Raw genomic sequence first — 13,341 nt, 5'->3', positions numbered from 1 at the left:
AATCAGCCGAAATCATCATTGGAATTCATGGAAATGGAATTGAACATATCCAACATTGATTTATCACATTTTGACCGAACCAAACGCCATAGTGCTGAATGGAAGCCAACGGACGAGCCGAAACCCAAAAAATCGCGCATAGAGAGGTTAAAAGTGAAGACAATGCTGATTTGTATTTATGATTCCAAGGGTATTGCCCACAAAAAATTTATTCCACCCGGCCGAAACGTTTGGAGTTTTGAAGCGCTTGGTGAGCCGTATTCGACGTGTTCGGCCCAAATATGGCGAAGATGAAAGTTGGCGTTTGTTGCACGATAATGCGCCGTCTCATCGATCGACGCTTGTGACCGATTATTTGACCAAAAACACATTTTTACCATTAACCACTCACCGTATTCACCTGATAAGGCAACGTGCGCTTTCTTCATTTTCGGAAAAATGCATTTGCCAATGAAAGGAAAGCGTTATGCAGACGTAGAGGCCATTCAAAAGGCTTGCACCGGCATATTGGCGGTCATACCGTGCAAAAAGCTGTATTCAAGCAGAAGAAGACTATTTTGAATAAAATAAATTGATTTTGCCGAAAAAACCATTTGTTCTGTTTTTTTTAAGTCATCTTTACTTTGGAAAGAACCTTGTATGTATATAAATGATCAGGATGACGAGGCAAGTTGAAATCCAAACGTTGGTCTATCCGTCCGTCCGTATAAGCTGAAACTTGAGGCGTGTACCTCCCCATCGGTATCGTAAAAACTACAAACGCCAGTAAAGAAGAAGAAGAAGAAAAACTAAAAAAAAATATATAAATAAATCAATAACTAAATACGCCAGAGGTATTAAAATTTATACCCGAGATGGGCTTTATAGAAGCCGGTGTCAAAACTGGTCGATGTTATTGACAATGCCCATATTTAGATAAAATTATATATCTCCGATCCTTTTCGACCAATTTTAACCAATTTTGGTGTATAATATTCCTTCGACATTCTTATATTACAGTTCGAAAACGAGCGAAATCGGAACACATCGCGCCTACTTCTCATATTGCACAATTTTCCACTTGATTTATTTTCAAGAACCAATTAGTACCACGACATAAAACTTTGCACGGGTAGTGCATTTGAAGTATGCCACCTTATGACCAAAAATTGTCCTAATCTAAACCAAAACTGTTCAATCACCTAATTACCGAATTTGTGGGCCCCAGTACCTAAGTTCACTGTTGACAGAAGATTAAAATTAGAGTGAGTTCTTTCGTGATAATATTGTGTCTGTGTATTAAAAATGGATTGAATCAGGTCAATTCTTCCATAGTAGGCCGGGTCGATTTGTATGGGTGGAAAAAAACCAACAAAGCGGCTAGCAAAAACGAAAACTACAGAAAATTCTAAGAAAGTTTTGCCAAGAAACCATGAGTCTAAAATTAATTCCCAGTTCGCGCAGAGCGACTTTAGATTTTGAGGTCATACTTATTAAATTGTACTTTATGCAGCATACAGATATTCCCATATTTTTTTAAAAAATTCTAAAGCTGTGGAAAATACGGTGGATCGAAAATAAAATTTTATTATTGTAATTAAGTTTTCAAAAAATTAAATGTTTTTGTGGTGCATGTTACAGACATTGGTTTTTTTGCTGATGACTGGGAATCTTTTCTAGTTTTAGTTTTTTTAGGTTTTAAAGTTTTTTTTGGATTCCATACGTGGCGTTGTAGTACGACTTTCTATAGTAACGGCCATGATATCGTCTCTATTCTTTGCAATAGCGCGTCGGGAAACTGTTGTCAGAAGCTGTACACAACGCTCAGTTGCTTGGGTATAACATGGAATCCCTGGGTCAGGAAGCTGCGGATAATCAGACTCAATAAACTGCAACAAGTGTTCGTAAGGAATGTTTGCTGAGAATGTAGGCTCAGACAAAACACTGTCTTCATCTAGGTCAACCAGATCAAAGTAGTCTGAGCATTAAAAAATTTATTGCGTGCTTTTTATCATAAACCCTTAGATTAGTCGGTTCACAAACTTTATCACAATAATGTAGTATCTTTTTTATGGCGCTTTCGCGAACATCTTTTCTCTTATCACAAAGCATTGCCAGTAAGATATTTTCAGGATGAGCGAAGTATGAATTATTTTGAATTACAGTGTTAACAATTTCTCGCAGCGTTGGTGGTAAATATCGCATGGACTGTGTAAATTTAACTTAATGTTAAAGTACATCAGTACGTAAACTTTCATTATGTAAATTGCCTAAGTTTTTAAATTCGCTGATGGTGAACTAGTTGTCACGTATAAACGTAAGAGTCTGCTTGCCTTTGTTATCCATCGGTATTTCGGTGCAGAAACCATCTCAAACTCCTTTTGCCATTCGATACAAGTTCTGAACGTCAGTCGAGATCGTTTTTTCATGAATGGGTGGAGGCATAACTCCCAACGAAATGGCCTCAAAGTCAGGTACAGCCTACAGAAAGATTTTATTTATTTAGCTCAGATCAATATATACATGTTAGGCTCTTTAAAACAATTGTTTGCTTACCGCCATCTTTCGTTTCGTTTGGTTTTTTTATTATCCCACTATCTGTGCGCGGTCTGCTTGTAGTGGACCTTTCCAATGCGGAGAACAAGTGACTAAGTGGAAGTTCATTAAAGTGTAATAAACAAACAAACCAGTGCAACAATCTATTCAACATGACTTCGAATTTCCTTAAAATTCCATTTTCAGAACCTGTGTTTGTTGCTTCTCCATCACAGCAAAGTCCAATCAGTCTCTCAAGCGACATATTTTTTTCTATAATGAACTCGCACAATTGCCTCTGTTTTGTTTTAGCGTCCTCGGCGTCGACTTTTACGTAACGCAACAATCTGCTCTCAGGCTCTTTAAGAACCACTAAATGTGATTATTTTACCATTCTCAGATAATATCTTTCATTTTCTTCTTCGCTCGTCAGAGAGTTATTTTTTCTGCCATCAAAGAAGAAGGCTACCAGATCATAGTCATTGCGTTGCTTTCTTCGAAGAGAATCCCTACATTTCTTTATTTAACGTGAAACTTTAGATTTGTCCATAATTATTGGTTCCCCATTTTCATTTTTAAAGTCAATATCTTTGAAAAAGCGATATGGCCAAAAAAGAAGCAACCCTATTACCGATTCCAAACCTATCGCACGCCATTGCGAAATGAGGTGTATCGTACCTTTTTGTATTAATTTTTTTTTTTCGACGAACTTGGCTCTCTTGCAGTTGGCATGGCAAACATCACCTCTGATTCAACATTCATATTTGTTGAGCCTGGAAAAAAGTTGGATCAAAACTAGTTGGCGTCAGTGTTGATTGTTGGTCAACAGCAATCGCCTCGAATTCGGGAATGGTTAACTTCCTCTTACTGTGCTGATCAATCATAAGCTCTTGGAGTTCAATGGGTATTAAACCACAGCAGAAAGGCAATGTTTTTGCGCACAATTGTTTCCAGAAACGTTGAAGACTTACTTGGTCTACTTTTAAATTTTATTTCATTATGATATTTATTTACATAGCAATGTTTTCAGTTTTTTCGAGACAGTTATTTCATTGATTAACGGAATGTTTACTTTATTCCAAATTTTCCAAATTTTTTTGCCACTTGTGTGTTAAGATTACCGTACGATTGCTTTTTTTGTTATTTTTTGCTCAGCCACGAGTAAAAATAAATAGTAATTTAATACGTCACGATTACTTGGTAGATTTAGATCACTTAAATATCTTGGCAAGCCAATATTCAGACTGACATTGCAGACGTTTCCATAAAAATTTATTTATTTATTTATAATAATTCATATAACAAAAAGAGTTTTATTATATAAGTACATAAACGCAGCACTGGCTACGAGGCCTTCAGCCGTCTTGTAATTATAACTGGGTGAAAAATTCTATTTGCTAAGGGTTAGTAAAGATGTAAGTTGCTTAAATATATTTTAACAAATCGTTGGTTTTTAAGAATCTATATCAATCATCACGTTTTTTTCTGAAGGTTCACTTAGTAGTTTTATGAGATCAATGTTGCCAGAGTTGTGGGCTGTTGGGTGAAGCATCGGACAGAGTGTGAGTAAGTGTTCGATAGAAGCGGTGTCATCGCAAAGGGCTTTTACCCGATAGTAAGTGGGCATATGTCTTCATTGCGCTAGTTGGAACTGTTGACGAGTAGATTATACGATTTCTGGCTGGGCTTATGACCGCGTAGTGATGTTTAAATGTTTTCCATTCGCTTGCGTTTTTTTGATGCCTTTTGTGCTTAATAAGGTTAAGAATTTCTTGCTTGGATGAGACGTAGTATGTTAAGGCAGGAGTCCTGGCTACATTTTTCGCAGCGAGGTCTGCAAAGTGGTTGCCTGTAATACCAGCATGGCCAGGGATCCACATTACTTGGATTTTCTGAGGGGCACCAATGACCGCGTCCCTGACAACTTCTATTATGGGATTGCGATTGGAAGGAGACGTTATTGAAGACATACACGATTTGCTGTCTGAACAGATGAGGAACTTTCCTTTAGTCTTTTTTGCGTAATTAACGGCACCACAAGCCAAACAGCGAATGTTACAATCGATTTATTGAAAACCAAGTTTGGTGAACGTGTTATCTCACGAATGGCCCAGTCAATTGGGCACCTCGTGCACAACGGCCGTCCGATTTGAAGCCGTTAGACTATTTCCTGTGGGGCTACGTCAAGTCTACGGCCTGTGCCAACAAGTAAGCGACGAATGATGAACTTCGTACGAATATCGAACGTGAAGTTGCAGCAGTATCGGCCGATTTTTGCTTGAAAACCGGCAAAAATTGGGTTATGACGGAAAAAATGATTTAAATATTTTAAACATTATTCTTAAATCATAAAAACAAAACAATACAAAAAACCGTTGAATTTGACATTATGGATCAAAACTCTCATGACAAGTTGTTGCTTTTGGACCATCGGCACAACCTTATATTGTTGAATCATGGTATGATTCAAAGTGTATTAAACAAAGGGAAATAGTATTTGACCTACGCTTATTTGACAATAAATTTGTGAACAATTCTTATATTTGCTTATATCAACCCGTCTATATTTTTTTTAAGCAATATGACGGCATTTGTATTTATATTTATATTATAAATAGAAGAGTAATAAAAATAGCATACAGTTGTTAAAATATTCCCGCAAATAAGTTTGTTTTAAGGCCGTATCAATGGTAAAAACGTAAGCTTTCTATTTATTGTTTTCTTCAAGATTGGGGAATAATTTTAATTAAGATGCTTCTTTTAAGAGGAGATTCTTTTATTATCCTCATCTTAAAATGTAGCACACATATTCTCAATAACAAACTCAGTTGCCCGCAACATACTTTTTCCCATTCGTCTCGTTGCGATTTGTCGATTGGAGCACAAAAGTTAGTAATTTGCTTCCATTATTAGTTTTGCACAAACAAAACAGCAGGTATTCGGCATTTTTTTATTTGTTTGGGGTACTCACAACCCATCGTAAAGCATCGTAAAATCGTAAATTTTTACACTTGTTTAAAAAAATTGTTGTTGGATATCATACCAAAATGAGTTTACACATTTACAATTCTCAATGCTATGTTTTCGAATCGTTATAACTTATAACTTTATGAGACTTGTGAAAACCCTAATTAATTTTTTATGGTTTGAAATTTGTTTACTTATGAATTTCAAAATTTGAATTTTTTGGATAAAGGTAATAATGTCACCTATTTGAGCGACACTGTAGGAAGGCGATAACAAATTTAAGCAGCTCACCAAAAAGATGCGCTTAAAAATATGCAACATTTAAATAAAAGTTTTCACTATTGTTGGTGACATTTGAAAAGCATATGTGTATGCTCAAATATAATAAATATCCTTAAAGAAAGTATATATAGGGTAACATTATTCCATCAGTGCAAAACTTTCCTGGTTTCTCTGCGAAAAAACTGCGATAAGTAATTTTCACAGGCTTCTCAGGCCAACTTTACTCCATTAAGGGAGTTCTGCATTGACCGAAACAAATGGTAGTCCGATAGTGCAAGGTCAGGGCTATATAGTGGATGCAACAAGACTTCCCAGCCAAGCTCTCCTAGTTTTTGCCGAGTCATCAAAGATGTATGTGGTCTAGCGTTGTGCTGATGGAAGTCGAAGCCATTTCTGTTGATCAGATCTGGCCGTTTTTTCGATTGCTTGCTTCAATCTCATCAGTTCTTGACAGTATAATGTAAAATCAATCGTTCGACCAGGCTGGAGCATCTCAATGGATGATTCTCTTCCAATCCCTCCAAACACTCAATAATTTTTCGAAGCCTCAATCCTGGCTTTGCGACTATTTGTTGAGCTTCACCACGTTTGGACCATGCTCTTTTTCTCACATTATTGCCGTATTTGATCAATTTTTCGTCTCCTGTTACTATTCGCTTCAGAAATGGTTCGATTTCATTTCGTCAGCAAAGAATCGCAGATGTTAATTCGGCCAACACATTGAACTTCTGTTTGTAGCCAGCCTTTTTTAAATGATTCAAACCCGTTTGATGATGAATGTTAAGTTTTCGTCGACTTTTTCAACGATAGGTCAACGAGAGCGAGGAGCATATTTTACATCGAAATTTCCAGAACGGAACGGAGCGAACCATTGTTGTGCTACACGATACAGCATCTCGTCTCCGTAAACTTCACAAATTGTATTGGTGGCTTGCGAGTTTCTTCACTTTTTCAACTTCCCCGAATTCATTTTTTTTGGTTAAATGAAACTTAAAATCTCACCTTTCTAACCCCGTATGGTATGACATAATGTGATTGGTAGCACTGGAGATATACGACTGCAAAGATTTTTTCGACTACCCAATATATCGGGAAATTTTAAATGCAAAGACGTACACAACAAAAATCTGTGTAACATAAATAAAAAATAACAGCACACCAAAATAAAAAATATCAAATAATGCAAAACACATGACATTCAGGTAATAAAATTTAGTTTTGCAATTCCAAAGCTATGCTTGTAATAGAAGTTTTGTAGTAAACATTCAGATGTTTACCGTCAAAACGCCTTTATTCAACACCTCCGAAAAATATCTGCAATGAAAACACTTTTTTTTCGTTCTAAACTTTGGATGTCATGTCGTTGTCAGCTTTTTAGCAATTGTCACCAAAGCTAATAGCGGAGAGTAGGACGCATTCGATGGAACGATGAGCTGTACGAGATATATGACGACATTGACATAGTTCAGCGAATTAAAAGACAGCGGCTACGCTGGCTAGGTCATGTTGTCCGGATGGATGAAAACACTCCGGCTCTGAAAGTATTCGACGCAGTACCTGCCGGGGGAAGCAGAGGAAGAGGAAGACCTCCACTCCGTTGGAAGGACCAAGTGGAGAAGGACCTGGCTTCGCTTGGAATATCCAATTGGCGCCACGTAGCAAAAAGAAGAAACGACTGGCGCGCTGTTGTTAACTCGGCTATAATCGCGTAAGCGGTGTCTACGCCAATAAAGAAGAAGAAGAGGACTTATGTAACTGCGATTTTTATTCGTTTATATTACATAACATTGTTAAATCTCACAAAAGAAAAAATTATATTCTTTCAATACTCAAATAGTTACTAAAAAAATATACTGCCACTGCTCTCTCTCCACCTACCTCTCGCATCTACGCATGCGTCCCGTTTACCTACTCTGGGCTCTCGACTGTTTGCTCCTGGACAAGCTTAGTAACACTTATAGCGTAATTCTGTAAGCAGTCTCTAGCCACTATTTGAGACATTTTGAGGCAAAGTCTTAATTTGTGACTAGTTGCTATTCACAACACAGTCTCTAGTCTTTAGTCCCAAAAATTGTCTCAAATTTGGGACGTGATAGTTTGCAGGTGGGGATGCAAACATCGTGAAATGAAACATCGATGGTTCGATGTATCGATGTTTCTTCAAACAACATCGAAATCAAAAACATCGGCCATTGAAACATCGATGTATCGAAACATCGATTGATTTTTGAAGTTTTTTAACGTATTTTATTAGTGAGGATAAAAAGCTTCTTTCAGAACCATAAATAAGTGAAATACAGTAGTACGCCTTTAATTGATATATATTTTAGCTACCTATTAAAACCTTTTCTCAATAAATAAAAGATGTAAATAGTTTTTGAACAAACAACAAATTATTTATTTAAAACAGAATTTAAGAATAACAGTTTGAAAAGTTTTTTCCTTGTCAAGCGATTTCTTTACTGAGTAATCGTTGCTCCAGCTTTAGAAAACAGTCGTTCACTAGGGACTGAAGTGCCCACAATGGATAAATATTTGGAAGCTTGTTTATACAATTCAGGAAATACATTTTTCATATCATCCCACATTTCTGTTGGATTCTGATTGATAGAAGCAACAGCTAATCCAAGAAACATTTGCACTTCAACTTCCGTTGTTGTTATAGCAGATAAATTGGAAAACTTACATTTCATATTTTGGTGGACCAACTGTTTATGATAGCTCCAAATATCAAACGGGTTTTCTGTTGCACACTCATCCGAAGATTCCGACGTACTAACGCCATTATTTGCATCCTTTATGAAATTTGGAAGGGTATTATTTTTTTCGCCAAACAAGCTTCTATTTAATTTCATCATGGTTGAATCATTATCTGTTACACAAGCAGAAACTTTATTTATGCCAACGTTCCACTCGTTGAAAAGTTTAAACATAGTTTCTTCTAAATAAGCTGCTGTATGACATTCGTGCAGTTCGATTACTCTTAACGTCCCACTCAACAAACGTAAATTGTCCAAAAAATGAATTGTTACCCCAAGGAACGACTGATTTTTCATTGTCTCTGTCCATATGTCATACGTTAGGCAATAACTGTCGCACTTACGAATATACTCTTTGAAAATTGAAGTCAGCGCTTCATATTTTTCATCCACTCGTATTTTTTTTGTTTCTCTACTTGGAACTTTAAAAAGGGAAACCAGTTCTTTCATCATCTGCAGAAAACCTGTTCCTTCTACAGTGGAAAATGGCTTGTTGTCCATTATAATATATTTTACAATTGCTTCAGTAATTTTCCTTGATTTAGGGTCATCTTGGTAAGAAATACTTTCGACTTGCTCAAAAAAGTCTTTCACATTAAGTTGGATCAGCGCAGGCAACTGATCCGATTTATTTTGCAGTACTGATGGAGTACATGTACTAGGAGACGATTCAATACATGCAGTCTTCTTATTACTATTGTCGGATAACTCACTTGACTCTGTCGTCCCAGCGGTTGGTGATATGTTAATTATTTCAGAAATTTTTCGCTGTTTTGACAAAAACATCGATGTTTCAGAAACATCGATGCATCGTTTGCATCCCTATTTGCAGGTCATGAAACTAAAAAGAACTCTTGTTTGCCATTTTGAATACAGTGAATAGAGATCATAATATGTTACATATATTAATGGATATATTAATATATTATATTCTGAATTTCTACGAAAAAGTAAAAAATAAATCAGACCTTTTTTTTTTTGTATAACATAATGTCGACAATCAAAATCTGGAAATTTATGACATATTTAAAAAACCAACATATAAATCAACACACCGTAATAAAGTTGTGATTGACAACACGATGAATCGAAACAAAACTTATATTTTCTCAATACAATGTCGTTGCAGTCGTAAAATTTTATTTTCGAATAATTGTCCATTTGATTAATTCCATGACATTTGATCGATGGGAAGTGAAGTTATTATTTAAGTGTCAAGTATGTTTGTGTATTTTGCAAAAATCACATGACTAACAAAAGTCAACATTAAAATTAGTTTTAAAATTGGTAACGAGAAAAAATACCGAAACGATGTGATAAAAAAGTTTGAAAAAACATCGCCATTAAAACATCGAACATGAGTGGTTTCAAACATCAAAGTGGTTTGAGCACGAGGATATATAAACATCGATGTTTCAGAAACATCGATGCATCGTTTGCATCCCTATTTGCAGGTCATGAAACTAAAAAGAACTCTTGTTTGCCATTTTGAATACAGTGAATAGAGATCATAATATGTATACATATATTAATGGATATATTAATATATTATATTCTGTAAGCAACTGAAACACGAAAAAGTAAAAAATAAATCAATTTCACTTAAATTTTTTTGGGTGTATAACATAATGTCGACAATCAAAATCTGGAAATTTAGAATTCCGACAGTCGAAAAACCAACAAATCAAAACACCGACAAACCAAGAAAAGGTGCCTTCGGCCTCCGGCCACGAACACGCTCAGGATTATAATATTGGGTAGTCGGAATGGTCCTTTCGTATTTTCTCAATAAATGTCGTTGCAGTCGTAAAAGTAAACAGGACTTTTCGAATTATCGATTGTCCAGTGAGAATTCCATGACATTTGATCGATGGGAAGTGAAGTTATTGCGTTTTAAGTGTCAGTATGTTTGTGTTATCTGTGCGAAAATGAGCTTCTAACAAAGAGTCAACATTAAAATTAGTTTTAAAATTGGTAAAACTTTTACCGAAACGTTTCAATTGATAAAACAAGTTTATGGCGATGATTGTCTATCCCGTTGCAGAATGTACGAGTGGTTTCAACGTTTTCAAAGTGGTTGTGAGCACATAAATGACGATCAACATGTGGGCCAATCAAAATTCGTGATCACCGGAAATTCCATCGAAACTGTGCGTGAATTCATAAAAAATCAGCCGAAATCATCATTGAAATTCATGGAAATGGAATTGAACATATCCAAAATCGATTTATCACATTTTGACCGAACATTTGCGCTTACGAAAGGTGTGTGCACGATTTGTTCCGCACAAATTGACTGACGACCAAAAATTGCTCAGAATCCAACATTCGAAGGACATCATTAAAGAGGTAAAAAAGGACAAAAACTTCCTTAACAATATTGTGGCTGGTGATGATCTCAAAGTGAAACGTCATAGTGCTGAATGGAAGCCACCGGACGAGCCGAAACCACAAAAATCTCGCATGGAGAAGTCAAAAGTGAAGACAATGCTGATTCGGTGTTGGTTTTAGTCTCTTATTTTGAATAAAATAAAGTGATTTTGCAGAAAAAACCATTTGTTCTGTTTTTTTTTTTTGTAAAAATCCTGTTTACTTTAGAACGCACCTTGTATATCACCAGTGCTACCAATCACATTGTGTCATATTATATAGTGTTGGAAAGGTGGGATTTTAAGCTTCATTTAGTTAAATTAAATTCGGGGAAGGTGAAAAAAAGTTAATGCTGTTCAAAAATGAGTGCAAATAATGAAGAAATTCAGTATATTTTGGTATATAAAAGGGAAGAATATCACGCAAGCTACTAATGAAATTTGTGAAGTTTACGGAGATGATGCAGTCAGTTCGTGTAGCACAACAAAGGTTCGCTCGCTTCCGTTCTGGAAATTTCGAAAGTTCATTTTACACTGAAGGAATAATGTCTCTAGCGGAAAAACGGCAAAAAGTGGTCGACCGAAAATTATACATATTTGTTTATTTATTTATTAGTATAAATATAAAAAAAATAAGTTAAAGTTTAAATAGAAATACGAAAGGACTTTTTCGACTACCCAATGTACCAATTAGGTTCAGAGTATAGATTAAATACTGCTTAAGTATCGATTTACTTTAACAATATAACATAGTTAAAATTTTGACTAATTTTGGGTTTCTCACGTCAAACTAAAAAGTGAAAAATAATTCTTAGTATAAGCTCACTTAAGCTTATTATAAGAATAGCGAGGATATATATTTCATATATACATATATACATACGAAATATATGAAATCGGATACCACGCCTTCTTCCAATACAACGCTATTTTGAATTATCTGAGCATCTCTGTATAATATATTTCAATATGATGATAGCGGAATAAAACTTTACACAATTATTATTTGAAAAATTTAAATGACGAATAATGAAATTTTTCACTTTTATTTGTTGTGTTTAAAATGTTCGGTGTGTTTTTAGCTTTTAAACTATATACTTTTTAATAATGAATATAATATGTCTTTTCTAATGCCATTAGTTATATGACTACAAGTTTTAAGATGATCGGTTAAGTAGTTTTGACGTGAAAGGCGTAACAAAAGTACTTCCATTCATATTTATAATATTAGTGTGGAAGTATAGATCTAGCTAAGTAGATATGTTAATATCAAAGCCTCCATTCCTTTTATACATATGTACATAGTTAAGTAAGCACATTAAAATATATATAAAATATGGTTAGCTCTTCAAGAAATCGATTTATTTGTTAGAAATTACATATTCAATTTATTAGCACAAAGCATCTTAGAGCTGGACAAAAATAACAGCTCTGACTACAAATGGGATTTAATACATTATTGTACCAAGAAAATATAATTTTTTATAATAAAAGAAGTCTTCTGGTTACGGAATTCAAAACCTTAAATTTTTTTAACACTATGTTGTCTACAGAACTATACAAATTATGATCTAAAACTTTTATTTACTTTTTTTTAGCGGAGACCATGGTGATGGCTACAAATTCGATGGGCCTGGTATGGTGCTTGCTCATGCTTTTTACCCTGGAGTGGGGCGCGGTGGCGATGCACATTTTGACGCTGATGAGAAATGGCATTTTACCAGAGGTGAAAGAGGCGATTGTAAGTACTTCCAGAAGAAATATAAATATACATATGTATGTATGTACATACAATATATTTACATGTAGTTAATAAATGAGAGAATTTAAAACGTACATATATATACACACATCGTTACAAATCAAATCGCAAATTCAAATGCAAAATAATTATTCCAAATTGGTAGTGTTTTCATTGCTTAACCTTGAAAAATGTGCTGAAGAATACTTTAATGCACTCATTCGTACATAATATTCAATAAGCGAATACTAATGAAATGACAAGTAAAACTATAAAGTGCCATTACTAATCACTAAAAGAAAATAAAGAGCTGAAATTTTCCTAACATCAAGATTTTCGAATATACGGCTGACTTTACTCCATATGATTGGTGATGGTATGTGATGTACCTTAATGAAACCGAGGAGCATGTAAATAGTATGTGGTACTGGCAGAAATAGATAATATCAGGTAATATCAACTCCCATATATGTATAGTACTACTTGTACATAATATAATGATTTTCGTTTTTCTAACACACCTTATGCCGAAGGTCGGTCAGTGTATGAATTATACAAGTATATCATCCTCTGGTTGACGTTTTCGCCCATTTTGCAAGTTGCAAGAGAATATGGTAAAATGTCCGAACTTACTTGCTATATATGTATGCTTGTATGTATATATGTACCTAGATAGAAGATATTCGGACGTACATACAAATTCATTATT

The 13,341-nt window shown here is 35.0% G+C and overlaps 1 protein-coding gene across 1 annotated transcript in view; it reads left to right on the top strand.

The window, feature by feature from the left end:
* Nucleotides 1-13,341, top strand: part of LOC126754526 (matrix metalloproteinase-2) — a 380,711-nt gene that overhangs the window by 347,283 nt on the left and 20,087 nt on the right. The window contains exon 5 of the mRNA XM_050466600.1: nucleotides 12,490-12,632. Within this exon, the coding sequence (XP_050322557.1) occupies nucleotides 12,490-12,632 (143 nt within the window). The remainder of the gene's footprint in view (nucleotides 1-12,489; nucleotides 12,633-13,341) is intronic.

This window comes from Bactrocera neohumeralis, chromosome 4, assembly GCF_024586455.1.
Source record: "Bactrocera neohumeralis isolate Rockhampton chromosome 4, APGP_CSIRO_Bneo_wtdbg2-racon-allhic-juicebox.fasta_v2, whole genome shotgun sequence".
NCBI classification, from domain to species: domain Eukaryota; kingdom Metazoa; phylum Arthropoda; class Insecta; order Diptera; family Tephritidae; genus Bactrocera; species Bactrocera neohumeralis.
Note: the sequence above shows the minus strand (reverse complement) of the source record. Positions and strands in the feature narration are given on the sequence as shown.